Here is a 15,115-nt window from a genome sequence, read left to right as displayed (position 1 = left end):
CTGGAGCATATAGTTTGCCAATGTTTGGTACAGTACCACAATTTGTTCCTATACAACAACCATCTCTCATGTCCATTGGTTCACCTACACACAAAAACCCACCTGCAACAAGTTTTGTTCACCAAAATTCCTGCAACAAAACACCATACCACACTTCAGTTAACACTGCCACACCACCAAAAACTCATATGCCTAAACCTTTCACCACCACCATGCCATCTACAAGTGTAGCTCATACAGTTGGCCTGGGTACTCAGCCAAACCAACCAAATCCTACATCTCAAATGATGTACCAACCCAATTTTTTCAATCCATATTATGTGCAAGGTAGTGCACCACAGACTTGGGATCCTAATTTACCCACCATGAAACAAATGAGGCTTGAGTTTGTCACTTTTAGTGGAGGGGATCCAGTTGAATGGTTGAACAAAGCTGAGCAATATTTTGACTTTTATCAAATTCCGGAAGAGAGAAAGCTATCTATTGCAACCATGCATCTCACTGACAAGGCTTCTGATAGGTGGTACATGTCCAAGCATGAGTTCCCTAGCAATTGGCAGGGTCTGACTGATCTACTCATGAGAGAATTTAGTCTCTATAATCGTTCCGAGTATTAGGCAGCTGTTGCACGAATGAACCAAATTGGTTATGTGGAAGAATATATGGAGAATTTTACTAAATTGTCAAGGAGAGCACCAGGGTTCCCTCCTGACCTACTCCTTTCATGTTTCATTGAGGGCTTGAAGGATGAAATTAAAATTGCTGTGCAGGCATTAAAGCCTAGAACTCTTTATGAAGCTTGTGATTTGGCAAGGCTATTTGAGAAAGGGGGAAGGCATGTCAATCATCACAGGTCTAGTGGTGCTAGCAGTTTTAGTGGAGTGCCTCACAAGTCAAGCAGTACAGCCTCAATAGTGCCATCAAAACAGCCTAGTCCTGTGAGTTACAACAAGTTTGCACCAAGTATCAAGCCTGCACCAAGTTATAATAAGCCACCAACAAATTTTGCTAAGCCAGCCAATGGTTACAACAACCACAGAGAGACTAGAATAAGATTAACTGAAGCTGAATTTGCTGCCAAAAAGGCTAATGGGGAGTGTTACTTTTGCCCTGAACCATTCAAGGAGGGCCACAGATGTAGAAGAAAAGGGCAGTTGATGCGCCTTGAAATTATCCCTGATGATGATGAAGAGGATGATGAAGAAATGAGCAATCAGTTAATTGAAGCAGCTCCCTTAGTAGATTTAGATGAACCATTGATTAAACTGCAAGCTATTGGAGGACAGCACTCAGACACTATGCAGCTTAAGGGCAAGTTATGCATGAATGGGAGATTAGTGCAGGTACTGATAGACTCAGGAGCTTCTCATAACTTTGTTCATCCAAGTTTGTTGAAAGGCAGCAAAGTGCATATTAACCATTCCACTCCCTTGAGTGTAGCCATGGCTAGTGGAGCTCGAGCCAAAACAAGTGGAGAAGTTAAATTAGCACTCAAGCTTCAAGAATTTGAATTTGCACAGGATTTTTATATTTTACCAATGAATGGTTGTGAAGTGGTGTTGGGGACTGTATGGCTCAAGACTTTGGGGGATATCATGTGGAATTTTGAGCTGATGAAGATGAAATTTACTGTGCATAAGAAGGAATATTTATTGCAGGGACAAGATACCACTGAAGCTACACTAATAAGTAGCAAGGCAATGACTAGATTGATCAAAAAAGAAAGAGGAGCAATGTTATTGCAGATGCAGACCATCCATAATCCAGTAAGAGAACATCCACAAGTTCATTCAAGAATTCAAAGGGTGATAGCTAAATATGAAGAGTTATTCAAGCCACCTACTTCCCTACCTCCTAAAAGGGAGCAGGACCACAGTATTGAGTTAATGCCTAACACTCCTCCTATTAGTGTTAGGCCATATAGGTATCCACACTTCCAAAAATCTGAAATTGAAAAAATTGTGCAAGAATTACTGGATAATGGAGTGATCCGACCCAGCAGAAGCCCTTTTTCATCTCCAGTACTTTTGGTAAAGAAAAAAGATGGTACTTGGAGAATGTGTGTAGATTACAGGTCCCTAAATGCTGCTACTATGAAAGACAAATACCATATTCCAATGGTAGATGAATTACTGGATGAGGTTTGTGGAGCTAAGATTTTTAGTAAACTGGACCTCAGGTCTGGTTATCATCAAATTAGGATGAACCCTGCTGATGTGAGTAAGACTGCTTTTAGAACTCACAATGGCCACTATGAATTTCTGGTTATGCCGTTTGGCCTCACTAATGCTCCTGCCACTTTCCAGTCAGTTATGAATGAAATACTCAGGGGGTTGCTTAGACAAAGAGTTTTGGTGTTTTTTGATGATATTCTAATTTACAGTAAAACTATGGATGAGCATATTACCATGTTAGAAAGGGTGTTCACACTGATGCAGGAAAATGAATTGAAGATAAAGATGAGCAAATGTAGTTTTGGGGTTACAGCTGTGGAATACTTGGGACATGTGGTGAGTGCTCAAGGGGTTTCTGTTGATCCTAAGAAGATTGAATGCATCAGAGACTGGAAGAAACCTAAGACATTGAAAGGTCTGAGAGGGTTTTTAGGGTTAGCTGGCTATTACAGGAAATATGTGAAGCACTTTGGTTTAATTGCTAAACCTTTGACTGACATGTTGAGAATTGGGGGGTTTCAGTGGACTGAGGAATCAGAAAAGGCTTTTGAGACTCTAAAACAGGCATTGATGAAAACACCAGTGCTTGCACTACCTGATTTTACTAAGGAATTTTCTGTAGAGTGTGATGCTTCTGGTATTGGAATTGGAGATGTTTTATCCCAAGAAGGACATCCCATTGCTTACTTAAGCAAAGCTTTAGCCCCTAGGCATGTGGCTTTATCTGTGTATGACAAGGAAATGATGGCAGTGGTGTTTGCTGTTCAGCATTGGAGACCATACTTATTGGGAAATCATTTTAGGATCTACACAGACCATAGAACAATTCAGTACTTCTTGAAGCAAAGGATTCAAACACCAACACAGCAGAAATGGCTACTCAAGTTGGCTGGTTACAATTATTCCATTCATTACAAGCCATGCAAGCATAATGTAGCCTCATATGCTTTATCTAGAAGGGATAATGTGGAAATGGATGCAAAGGACATTATCAAAAAATATGTGACCTTGCAGGCTGTGACAGGAGTTTCTACACCAGTATCTAATTTTATCAGTGACATTCAGATAGCTTGTTTGGAGGATGAGGAGGCTAAGGTTATTATACAGGAGTTACAAGCTAATGGTAATTCAAACCCTCAGTATCAGCTGGTGAATGAGCAACTGCTGTATAAGGGCAAGGTATTTGTGCCTAAACAAGATGGTTGGAGGAGCAAGATCATTGGAGAGTTCCATAATGGTTACGAAGGGGGACATGCAGGCAGGCATAGAACAATGAAGAGAGTGGCTAGAGCTTTTGCATGGCCAAAAATGAGCAGTGACATAAAGCATTTTGTCTCAACTTGTCACATATGTCAGCAAAATCACTATGAGACAATCCTCCCACCTGGTTTGCTACAACCTAATCCAATTCCTGACAAGGCATGGAGCTGCATTTCACTTGATTTCATAGAGGGTTTGCCAAGCACAAATGGGAAGACGGTTATTCTGGTGGTAATTGACAGGTTTACTATATTTGCTCATTTCTTACCTCTCTCCCATCCTTACACTGCAGCTATAGTGGTCCAGGAATTTGTTAAGGGGGTATACAAACTGCATGGCATGCCTGAGTCTATTATCTCAGATAGGGATCCTATTTTCTTGAGTTCCTTCTGGTCTACATTTTTTGAGCTACAAGGCACTACATTGAACAAAAGTTCAGCTTATCATCCTCAGACTGATGGCCAAACTGAGAATTTAAACAGGACTTTAGAGCAGTACTTAAGATGTGTCACTGGTGAAAGACCACATTCCTGGACTGAGGCTCTCCCATGGGCTGAATTTTGGTATAATAGCTCCTTTCACTCTGCTATTGGAATGACACCGTTCCAGGCACTGTATGATTATGAACCACCTGTGGTAAGAACTTATGTGCCTGGTTCAACTGCTGTTGCAGCTGTGGATGAACAACTTAGAAGTAGAGATGAGTTTATGGCTATTTTGAAAAGGAACTTGGAAATTGCTCAAGCTAGAATGAAATTATACTATGACATGAGGCATACTGAGAGGGAATTTTCTGAAGGGGATTGGGTATACCTAAAGTTGCAGCCATACAGACAGCAGTCAGTAAAGAAGAGAATTTTTCACAAACTCTCTCCTAAGTACTATGGGCCATATCAGATTGAGAAGAGAATTGGCAAAGTGGCTTATAAACTCAAGCTTCCTGCTACAGCAAAGGTGCATCCAGTGTTTCATGTGTCTTTACTCAAGAAGAAATTGGGTGACTCTACAGTAGTGGCTGCTCATTTACCTCCAAATCTTGATCCCTACAACCCGAGATGGTACCCTGCAAAGATATTAGCAAGGGGAATGTTCAAGAAAGACAATGCTGCAGTGACCAAGTGGTTGATTCAGTGGATTCGCAGCTCTAAGGAAGAAGCTACATGGGAAGAGGCAGATGATTTCAACAAACGCTTTCCTGATTTTAAAGCTTGAGGTCAAGCTTTTGTGGAGAGGGTTGCATTATTATGAAATCAGTGTTAATTAAGTCTGTTATGGTTAATTAGGAGTCGTTAGAGTTTGTTAAGCTTGTTTAAGTGGAACCAATTAGCTATTGACATGTGTCCTGGTTGTTGGATCGGAAATGAGGTTCTTATTCCCTCAGCTGTAGTGAGAAACGCATTCATGAATATATATCCAAGTTTACTTCTCTTGCATTTCCGTTTCTCTCTGTTTTAGGGTTTTACTCTTAATATCGGCCGAGTTTTCGTACAATACTTCTATGGCGTCTTTCTGTCGGGAAATATTGATGGACCTCTATCTGAATATTGACTTGGTGTACTACAGTATAAACTGTATAGAGCGTGGATGGGTCTTTAAAAAATGCTTTATTTATTTTTCAGTTATTTAAATGCAAAGTATAGTAACATATATATACAATACAAAGTGATTTTTACGTATAACGTTAATAACTTGGCTAAGATTCAACTGTGTAAGTACAACCGTGGAATTCCAATTTTTTATTATAGCATTTAATTAGAAAACTCTGATGAAAAGAAAACTAGTCGCATGACATACACTCCGTATATGTTACAATATGTTTTTTTTTTCTATTAGAAATTATAAAAAAATAAAATAAAAATGTTAAATTAATGAAAAAAAACTGATAATGAATAATTTACGTAGTTATTTTCATAATAATTAATAATTATTATCTATTTGGACTGAATTGTAGGAAAGTGGTTTTTTCCTTATTTTTTTCAGCAAAAATCATTTTTCTTTCTTTTCACCTTTATAATTTATAAATTCACCATATCACAAAATTCAGAGATTTATAAACTGTGAGCATTTTAAATAGTTTAAAAATTTAACTTATCTTCTGATTTTTTTTATTTTCAGTTTCAAGATAACTCCATCTTCTGTTTTATTAATAGAAGATAAGTATAAAAAAAGAAAAGAAAAGGCAGGCGGTTCTTAAGACTTCGGTAATACTAGTCGGGAACGGGTTTCGGGCTGGTCCCTTCATTGCCAAAAAACAAAAAAGAGTCGGGAACGGGTCGGGTATCAAACGATGTCGTTTCGTGGGAACCTGGATTTATCGTAAAAGCTGGGAGGTGGACTTTGCGAACAAAGAAGAAAAGAGCCTTTTGCGAGCAAATTAGAGGAACAAGATGCTGAGAGTCGCCGGAAAAAGGCTTTCATCCTCCTTGGGCGGCGCCTTGAGGTCGTCTCAGGCTTCCCCAGCCTTTCTTTCTCGATCCCATCCACTTTCCCTCACCAACGACGAGTCCTCCTCCTCCTCCGACGCCCCTTCCATCTACTTCCTCCTCAATTCCCAATCTCCATTTCTCCTCAGAGGTTAGTGTTTGCTTCTATCTATTGTATTCGATCGCGATTTTGGCTTTGTTGATTCCTAATTTGCTATTGGCTTTTGTGTTTTCTCTGGATCCATGTGAAACCCTAGCTGAATCCATGTTTATGTATCACCATGAAATATAGCTTCATATGTGTCCTTAGTATTTGTTTGCTTTAGTTTTATGAGATCCAATGTGTTCGAGTGAGATAATGTGATAGAAAAGTATATGCTATCAATCTGTATACACAATCATCAATCTTCTTTCGTATCGAAAGAAGATGGCTTAGAACTCAGACTGTAACGGTTTCGTTATCATCGTCTTAGCAAGTTGACGAGAGAATGCCTTGACATGTACACCGCTCTCATTAGCAGTGGAATGAAAAAAATATGTTATGTTCCTCTTCAGTTAGCATTGAGATAATAGTTTATGGGATTTTTTTATATTCAAAGTTTGATTTTATTTGACAGGATTTTCCTCTGACGCCCTCGCACCTGGACATGATGTTGGTGGTCTGATCTCGGATGTCCCAGCTACTGTGGCAGCAGTGAAGAATCCGTCTTCAAAGATTGTATATGATGACTACAACCATGAAAGATACCCACCCGGTGATCCCAGCAAGCGTGCGTTTGCTTATTTTGTCTTGACCGGTGGGAGGTTTGTGTATGCGTCCTTGATCCGGCTTCTGGTCCTCAAGTTTGTTCTCAGCATGTCTGCCAGCAAAGATGTCCTCACTCTTGCTTCCCTTGAGGTCGACGTATCCAGCATTGAGCCTGGCACTACTGTTACTGTCAAGTGGAGGGGGAAGCCAGTTTTTATCAGGCGTAGAACTGAAGACGACATCAAGTTGGCTAATAGTATTGATGTTCAGTCACTTCGTGATCCTCAACAGGACGCCGAGAGGGTTAAGGACCCAGAATGGCTGATTGTTATTGGGGTCTGCACTCACTTGGGGTGCATTCCTTTGCCAAATGCTGGTGACTTTGGAGGATGGTTTTGCCCATGCCATGGTTCGCACTATGATATATCTGGTAGGATCCGCAAGGGACCTGCACCCTACAATCTTGAGGTACCCACTTACAGTTTTTTGACCGAGAACAAGTTGCTCATTGGGTGAGAATTGGTGGGAGGCTTTATATTTTTGGTGCCAAACTTTTACATGAGGTTTCATTATTCATAGTTCCTCTACATCAGGGAAAAAGTGATGTCCGCAACCTTAAATTTTCTTTTTATCTCTTATGATTTATACCTGGATTTTGTATCTCTTGTCTGTACTCATTGAGTTCAGATGTTTCAAATAACAAAAACAAATTTTTGTTGACTGTCTATTGTTCGCAGTATCAACTAGATTAGTTAAACTTGGGTATACAATTGGTTTCCCATTGAGATTGTTGATTTGCTTGTTGTTTTGTGGTTTCACTACGCCTTAATATTAGCCTTTGACAGGAAAATTCTATAGCTTCCTGCATGAGTTGCATGTCAGGAGCAAAGCAATGTTTTAAAAAAAAGCATAGTAAGGCATTGGGACTCCTTTTTTTTTTTTTATAACTAAGATGTAACTTTTAAGGCCCTGTAATATTAATCAACATCAAACTACGCTAGCTGATTCCCATGTAATGTGAATGTGCTCTTCTCCATATTCTGTGGAGAACTGGAGATCATCAATACTCGGGGCTAAGGGCTAAGCAGCAAATGGTATTTGGATTGTAGGTATGTAATCAAGCAGCGAAATTTACATTGGAAAACAACCCCAGGCGCCCTTAACAAAAGCTGTTCATTGACCCTCTCTACTACATGAAAGATTGTTGCTCTTATTGAACTGAAACACAGTTGAAAACCCCCTTGAAACAGTGAGTTTCTTGGGTCTGAATCTGCATTTCATATGGTATAGAAACAAGTAGGCGTAAGCCTACAAGCGTAGCCATAACTCAACATGGTGATACAATATATGACCCTTTTCAAGTGGCAGTTGTCCAAAGGGTTAAGAATGTGGAATTTGTTATCAGGTTACGTGTACATGTAGTAGAACATAAAGCAGAAAATGAAACTACTTCTCTGTCTATGAACTTCACACAAGAATTACCGAGAATTTGCGTCTATGTATTCGTCTTTCATCAATATAACTGAACTGGACGAGAAGGTATTCTGTTAGCAGTCTTGGATCGGAACTAATGGCAATTTGCCTCCATATGCATCAGGCAGCTGACTCTCATCAATATCACCAAGTAATGTAGAGTTCAGCTTTTTGTTCTCCACAAAAATGATCTGCAAGAATATAGGGTAAAAGACCTGATGAGTTGAACTAGGCTGAAAAAGTATGATAGTGTGAATTACTATGTATATATATATATATATATATATAATTCTATGTACTTCCTTTGTTCATTCCAGATAACTCATAACCAATTACAGAAAAGAAAACTTTCTGGGATGCAAAATGTTTCAAGTCATGCCATAGTCACTAATTCACTATATCATGATGTCTTTCCTAAACCTACTTTCAATACATAAACCTACTTTCTGGACCATCTCTGAACTGCTTTGGCCGGTGAGAGATTTACCTACTGTTTTCCTGCCCTAGGCTGTCTGTTAACAATTTTAGATTTCAGCATTTATAATCCTATCATATGTAGAGCATTTTTAATAAGAGAATGGGCATGATCATGTAGTTCATCATAAAAAGTACTTTACCTTTTTCTTGGTTTTGTCATCGATAAAAGGGTAAACCATCTTCCAAGCAGTCATGAATAGGTAAGGTGCATGGACGATAAATAACTTGCCAAGCCTCTCTGGATAGCAATCCTGCCCAATATACCAATATCCGTCATGTACTTATCTAGTGAGGTTAAATGTTTATATATTGCCAAGCCAATTAATGAAGTCACTATTTGATGAAAAAAAGCAAGCAACATTGAACCTGTAAGATTGTTAGAGCTGCTAAGTATCCACGAACGTCACTATTGGCATATCCCCATCCTTCAAGATCTGCAATGGACAGAAACTTTTCCTGCCCTGCTGGCATTCTGATAGATGCAGACAACATGGTGAATATCATCAAGCTGCTATCTAGGAGATAAACTGGCTACAGATTCAAACCTAATTTCGCTATCTCAGCCATATTAACTTAAACACACAATTTCTTGCAAAATTTTTAGAAAATAAATAACCCCTTTACTGTTTTTGGTGGTGATAATGAGCTGATTGAACTACAAACATTGATTTGTGAGTTACCAATGCTGTATAAGTGTTCGAGTTACCTGGCACATATCTTTTCAAGGGTGTAGACTACAAAACCTGCAAAGGAAATGAACCAAAGTTAAGCTGAATGCAAGTGATATAAAAGGCTAACTGAATGTAAGTCTTAGTGTTTGATACTCTCATATACTGTAATTTCCTGTTTTCTTATGAAGACGAAATTCTTAGAGGACCTACTGGCACATACGTTTAAACTCCTCTAGCTTGGTGTGCTTATGCCTCCCACCATAGACAACAACAATGGGGCGCCCCTTCTTGTCCACACCTTGCATAAACAGCTTGTTATGTGCTAGTTCTCTTGGAATCTCTGACTCTGAGATTGAACCATTTGGCATAAATGCTTTCCTCCAACTCAGGTACTTGAGGAACAGGTTAGAAGCCTTTTCAATGTCTTGATCGCGAGCGCGTAGAAATCTCCGGACCATGAAATCATCCACTTCCTGCACACCAGGCATAATGCACACAGAAGGAAAATTATCAGCAATGTGGGCGATCAATATACATCCAAGTCCTTACTGTAAATTGGGTATGCAGAATTTGCATCAAACACTAATTTGATTTCGCTTAAGTAATGAACTGATGAATTGCATATAAGATAGTTATGAATATGAATGTTCATCTGACAAGTGACAAGTCACCATTACTTTATATATCTATTTGGCAAATTGAGCTAAAACCAATCAACCATATCAGCTGAATCACAGTTAAAGTTTTAAACTTTAAGCAATATTGCAGCAATGGATACACTGATCAGCTAAATTCAGCAATCAAAAATACTAATCTGCTCGATTCTAACACCAAGAGTCCAAGATGGTCAACAATAACAAAAGTATCAAACCAAAAAACAGGAAAAAGAGAACCAAGTTCCAACCTTGGAGGAGGGATCTTCTCTTTCCACAAGCGCTCTCATGATACCCACTTTGCTTTTCTCAATCTCATTGCTTTCCAAACTCTGTTGCTCTTCCACTCCATCATTAGCTTCCACACCAATCACACTGTCTTTCTCATTTGATCCCATTCTTCCTTTTCTGATCAAAGTTCACTTCTTTTTCTTCCTTACAACAAAACCCAGGTCTCCAAATTATTGATAGATATGAAGAAAGTGAAAGATGTAGATGACTTTAAATGCAGGCATGTGAGGAAAAAGGGAGAGTTAAGATGGATGAGCTGGGTTGCCGACTCTTGGAATTTAACGGACCCTGGCTGGAGCTGGGTCGTCGTCATCTTAATGTCGCTTTTCAAAGACTTGAATGTGAATCATCCTCAACTCCAACTCCAACTCCAACTCCAACGACATTATTGACTAGTATTTACCAAAACAGATGAAACTCCATTGTTGACTCTTCCTTCTCCTTTTCTAGATTGAACAAAAGTTGGGCTGACACAAAAACCTTGGGCCTGAAAAGGAGTTGAGTAAATTACCTAGGGCCCTTCTTCCAAATGAAGAAAAGCTTTTTTCTTCGTGTGACTCGGTTCATTGACTTCATTCAACAAATTCCTGATGAGCTAAACATCCTTATGTCTTTCTAACACGCTTGTATTTACATATAATAGGACTTAGGTTAAGATTAGAGGATGTTTATACATACATATGCATGCTGCTCCCCACTCACATATGAACTCACATATGATTAGATATGAAAGACAGGTTGCACCACACGATCCATACTTACAGAGTTACAGTGCCGTGTGTAGAAGAATTTTTGCAACGTATTGTGCCATAGCAAGTGAATGTGCTTTATTTTGCATGTCCAACTTAGTCCTCGAAATTCAGAATCAATTATAACAATATCAATTTTAAGTGTGGTCAATTGATCACTGCCAACTTTTCTCGTAAATTACCTTAACATATGGAACTTCTTCAAGTACAGAACTACAGATGATGCATTGGTTGCCAAGGTCGTAAATAAACCCAGGCAACTACTCTCAAGATTTTACGGGTAACACTTGCATCATACACGTATGACTTATGAGTTATGAGATTAGTACTACTTTAAAAGGAAATGAAAAACTAGTTTACATGTCACTCGTGCAGTCGTGTATCGGTGCATGGCTTTGGGCGGCATCAGCATAAAATCCATATTGGACAACTCTGAGACTTGGTGGCGGGAAATCAACGACATAGTCACATAGGTCATAGGTGCCCTTCTATTTTCTGCAACAGAAACAAGTTTGGCGCTTATATTATTCTTCCATTAGAGTAAAAAGCTTTTGAAATGGACTGGTTATCCAACTAGCAAAACAAATGCAGCTTTCATTAACCCACGCACGATTTATTACGTGTTTGCTGCAAATCCCATTTTATGGAAAAAATGGACCTTCACTGTTTCTTCAAGCAATTGCTTATTGAATTTCTCTATCAATCCCTCTGCCCTCACCGGAAATCCAATATTTATTATTCATTTTTCAAAAACCTGAAGTCTAAGAAAGCTTCCCCAACTACTACCCCACACGACGTCCCAACCATATGGCCCTTGTTCATATATACTGCCTTCCCGGTTTCTCTGACATAAAATCCGGGAGGCCCATTTGGATTTTCAGTCAAATCAGGTCTCCAAGATGAGGATGGGAATGCGTGTTCTTGCTCTTCTTTGTGTTTATGGGTTTGCTTGGGGAGTTGCTGCTGATAAGAATGTAAGAACTGAGCGAATTTCAGGTGTGTATGTTTCTCTTTGTTCATTTCAGTTATGTTTCCAAGAATACATCTTTTTATTGCTTTATTTGCCAATGTAAGATGTAGTAGTTGTTTCTATTGAAATCAGTGCTCTTGTAATTCGCATCCTCTAATAAGAAGGGTTCAGTCCTTTTGGCTTTTGATGACCTTATTCATATGATAACTTGCATATGAACTATGAATCTAGGATCATTAGTAGATTATATATTCTCTTAGGTAATTGAAAAAAGTGCTTCAATTTTTTCTCCCTATATATGAGCATTTGAGCAGTAGCAGGAATTTAGATGGAGAATCTTGAGAGAGGCTTTAAATTTGCTCCAGCATTTTTCATGTTTGATGTGTATGTTTTTTGCAATGCAGGAAGTGCTGGAGATGTATTGGAGGATAATCCCGTTGGGAGGTTGAAAGTTTATGTATATGAGCTGCCTAGCAAATACAACAAGAAACTCCTTCAAAAAGAGCCAAGATGTCTCAACCATATGTTTGCTGCTGAGATCTTTATGCATAGGTTCCTCTTATCCAGCGCGGTTAGAACCCACAATCCGAATGAAGCAGATTGGTTCTACACTCCTATATACACAACTTGTGATCTTACCCCTACTGGCTTACCATTGCCTTTCAAATCACCAAGGATGATGAGAAGTGCAGTGCAGCTCATATCTAGGAACTGGCCTTATTGGAATCGAACAGAGGGAGCTGATCACTTCTTTGTTGTGCCCCACGACTTTGGAGCCTGCTTCCATTACCAGGTAACCCTCACTTCTTTACTTGGGGTAAAATTAAAGCAGAATATGAAGTTTAGAAACTTATTTTTATGAATTTGTAGTCGACAAACTGCTAAGGAGAAGTAAACAAAACCTCAATGAGACGAAATCCAATATGAAATATGACACAATTGAAAATTATTCAAATTTCTCATGATGGCACGATTCAGCTGTGTTATGCTTGCTTTGTTACGAGTCATTTGGTGTGATTCAGTCAGCAATACTTCAGTATGCCATTTCCAAAGGAAGGATTTTATATGGAATGCATGGTTGGAAAAGAATGAAAATGGCTCTCAGTACTTTTAGCTGCAACTACTGAAAAGTGGAGTAGAGTTTATACAATACCATATTAAAACTGTATATAAATGCAAAATTCAACACATTAGGCTTATTCAATGGAAAGAGCAATGTGTTTGTGTTACACTTGACCTTGAAGAAGTCCCAAAACTAACAAAGGTTACTAATACTGGCCATAACTTATATTTTGCTGGCATTCTGTAGGAGGAGAAAGCTATTGACAGGGGAATTCTTCCATTACTCCGGCGTGCAACATTGGTTCAAACCTTTGGACAGCGGAACCATGTATGTTTGAAAGAGGGTTCAATCACAATTCCTCCATATGCTCCACCACAAAAGATGCAGACACACCTGATTCCTCAGGAAACTCCGAGGTCCATCTTTGTCTACTTCCGTGGTCTCTTTTATGACATTAATAATGATCCTGAAGGTGGTTACTATGCCAGGTATGTCTGTACTAAACTTTCAGACATATTATCAAAGAACATCGTTTTTCCTCTATAAATTATGTGAAACTAGCATGTTTTATTCATGCTGTTTTAGGAATGACAACAACATGGACTTGAAAGTTTGCCTATGCATCTGGCTAGCCTCCATGCTTAATCTTCTTGACTCAATTGTAAGTCTCTTTTGACTGGCAGAGGTGCAAGGGCAGCTGTTTGGGAGAATTTCAAGAACAACCCTCTCTTCGACATCTCAACTGATCACCCAACAACCTATTATGAAGACATGCAACGATCTATATTCTGTTTGTGTCCTCTCGGATGGGCTCCATGGAGTCCGAGGCTAGTTGAAGCAGTGGTATTCGGTTGCATTCCTGTTATTATAGCTGATGACATTGTGTTACCCTTTGCTGATGCCATACCATGGGAAGAAATTGGAGTTTTTGTAGCCGAGGAAGACGTCCCTAACTTGGACACAATTCTCACTTCTATTCCACCAGAAGTGATTTTAAGGAAACAAAGATTGCTTGCAAATCCCTCAATGAAATGGGCCATGATGTTCCCACAACCAGCACAGCCAGGAGATGCATTCCACCAGATACTTAACGGCCTAGCTCGAAAACTACCTCATGACAAGAGTGTTTACTTAAAGACTGATCAAAAGATTTTGAACTGGACAGCAGGTCCACTGGGAGACTTAAAACCTTGGTAATCAAAGCGGTATATTATTTGTGCAAGAGTTGCACTGTATCATGTCCAGTCCTGAGTAATGTGATTGAATATAAGTTGGAATGTACTAAATATGTAAATTTTTGTTCTTCCTTCCTGATTTTTGTATAGGAGTTGTTGGCATTAAGAAAATCCTTTCTGCTGAATTAGTTGATGCATTGGATATACCTTCTACCTTTGTCCTGTGTTTTTGTCTTGCCCCCCATTATCAAACTGAGAATATGCTACCATTTGCTGTAACTGTAAACTTGTTTATTCTACTGCTGAGTTCTGTATTACTACCATCAGCTGCTTCTTTTTTTAGGCAGATTGTTTCTGGGTATGGAATAGTAGATGCCAGGGATATGCTTTATGACATGCAGTTTAAAATCTGATGTAACAAATAGACTCCATATCTAAATTTGATGTCATCTGTAAGGGTCAGATTGATGGGGTTGTGCAACCCCCTAGCAGTCAGGTGACTTAGCCCTTGAGCTAACATAAAGGTCAGATAGTAACACAATTGATAAAAATGGATGAGCCATGATTTGAAGCAAGTCCCAATTGATTATTATTTTTTTTTTGGCTTCTCTAATTTCTGAAAAGGCTTTCTGATCGAAATTGTGTTTATTAAAACTATCCTACTCAATTGACCAAAAAAAAAACTATCCTACTTACAAGGTGCAATTCCACCTACCACCACCTTGGTCACCAATGCCTCTGTCTATGCATGATTTAAAAAATAAGCTTCACCCTTAGATCTGCACAAAACACTCATGTACTAATCTAATCTAGATGCAAAGCACAATAATTTTTTTAAGATATGATAAGGTGAGGGAGGATTTGACCAGAATTTGGTACCCAATTGACCTCTAGCTTACACTAAATTTTAATGATGATGATATAAAGTAAATATTTCTAGTGGTTGGATCAGTGACCTAAATAATTTTTTGCTTTTTCAATGATCTTG

The 15,115-nt window shown here is 38.9% G+C and overlaps 3 protein-coding genes across 3 annotated transcripts; 2 read left to right on the top strand and 1 right to left on the bottom strand.

The window, feature by feature from the left end:
- Nucleotides 1-5,773: 5,773 nt before the first annotated feature.
- LOC126790997 (cytochrome b-c1 complex subunit Rieske-4, mitochondrial-like) lies at nucleotides 5,774-7,283 on the top strand. The gene is made up of 2 exons (XM_050517387.1): nucleotides 5,774-6,008; nucleotides 6,475-7,283. The coding sequence occupies exons 1-2, from the start codon at nucleotides 5,822-5,824 to the stop codon at nucleotides 7,119-7,121; spliced, it is 834 nt and encodes a 277-aa protein (XP_050373344.1). The 5' UTR covers nucleotides 5,774-5,821; the 3' UTR covers nucleotides 7,122-7,283.
- A 533-nt stretch (nucleotides 7,284-7,816) lies between these two features.
- Nucleotides 7,817-10,559, bottom strand: LOC126791056 (uncharacterized). Its single transcript, XM_050517453.1, has 6 exons — nucleotides 10,131-10,559; nucleotides 9,447-9,699; nucleotides 9,262-9,298; nucleotides 8,922-9,027; nucleotides 8,696-8,806; nucleotides 7,817-8,269 (listed from the first exon to the last, which is right to left on the bottom strand). The coding sequence occupies exons 1-6, from the start codon at nucleotides 10,275-10,277 to the stop codon at nucleotides 8,153-8,155; spliced, it is 771 nt and encodes a 256-aa protein (XP_050373410.1). The 5' UTR covers nucleotides 10,278-10,559; the 3' UTR covers nucleotides 7,817-8,152.
- A 1,223-nt stretch (nucleotides 10,560-11,782) lies between these two features.
- Nucleotides 11,783-14,338, top strand: LOC126791159 (probable beta-1,4-xylosyltransferase IRX10). The gene is made up of 4 exons (XM_050517569.1): nucleotides 11,783-11,915; nucleotides 12,294-12,682; nucleotides 13,199-13,440; nucleotides 13,636-14,338. The coding sequence occupies exons 1-4, from the start codon at nucleotides 11,819-11,821 to the stop codon at nucleotides 14,147-14,149; spliced, it is 1,242 nt and encodes a 413-aa protein (XP_050373526.1). The 5' UTR covers nucleotides 11,783-11,818; the 3' UTR covers nucleotides 14,150-14,338.
- The last annotated feature ends 777 nt before the right edge of the window (nucleotides 14,339-15,115 follow it).

This window comes from Argentina anserina, chromosome 4 (genome assembly GCF_933775445.1).
Source record: "Argentina anserina chromosome 4, drPotAnse1.1, whole genome shotgun sequence".
NCBI lineage: Eukaryota > Viridiplantae > Streptophyta > Magnoliopsida > Rosales > Rosaceae > Argentina > Argentina anserina.
Note: the sequence above shows the minus strand (reverse complement) of the source record. Positions and strands in the feature narration are given on the sequence as shown.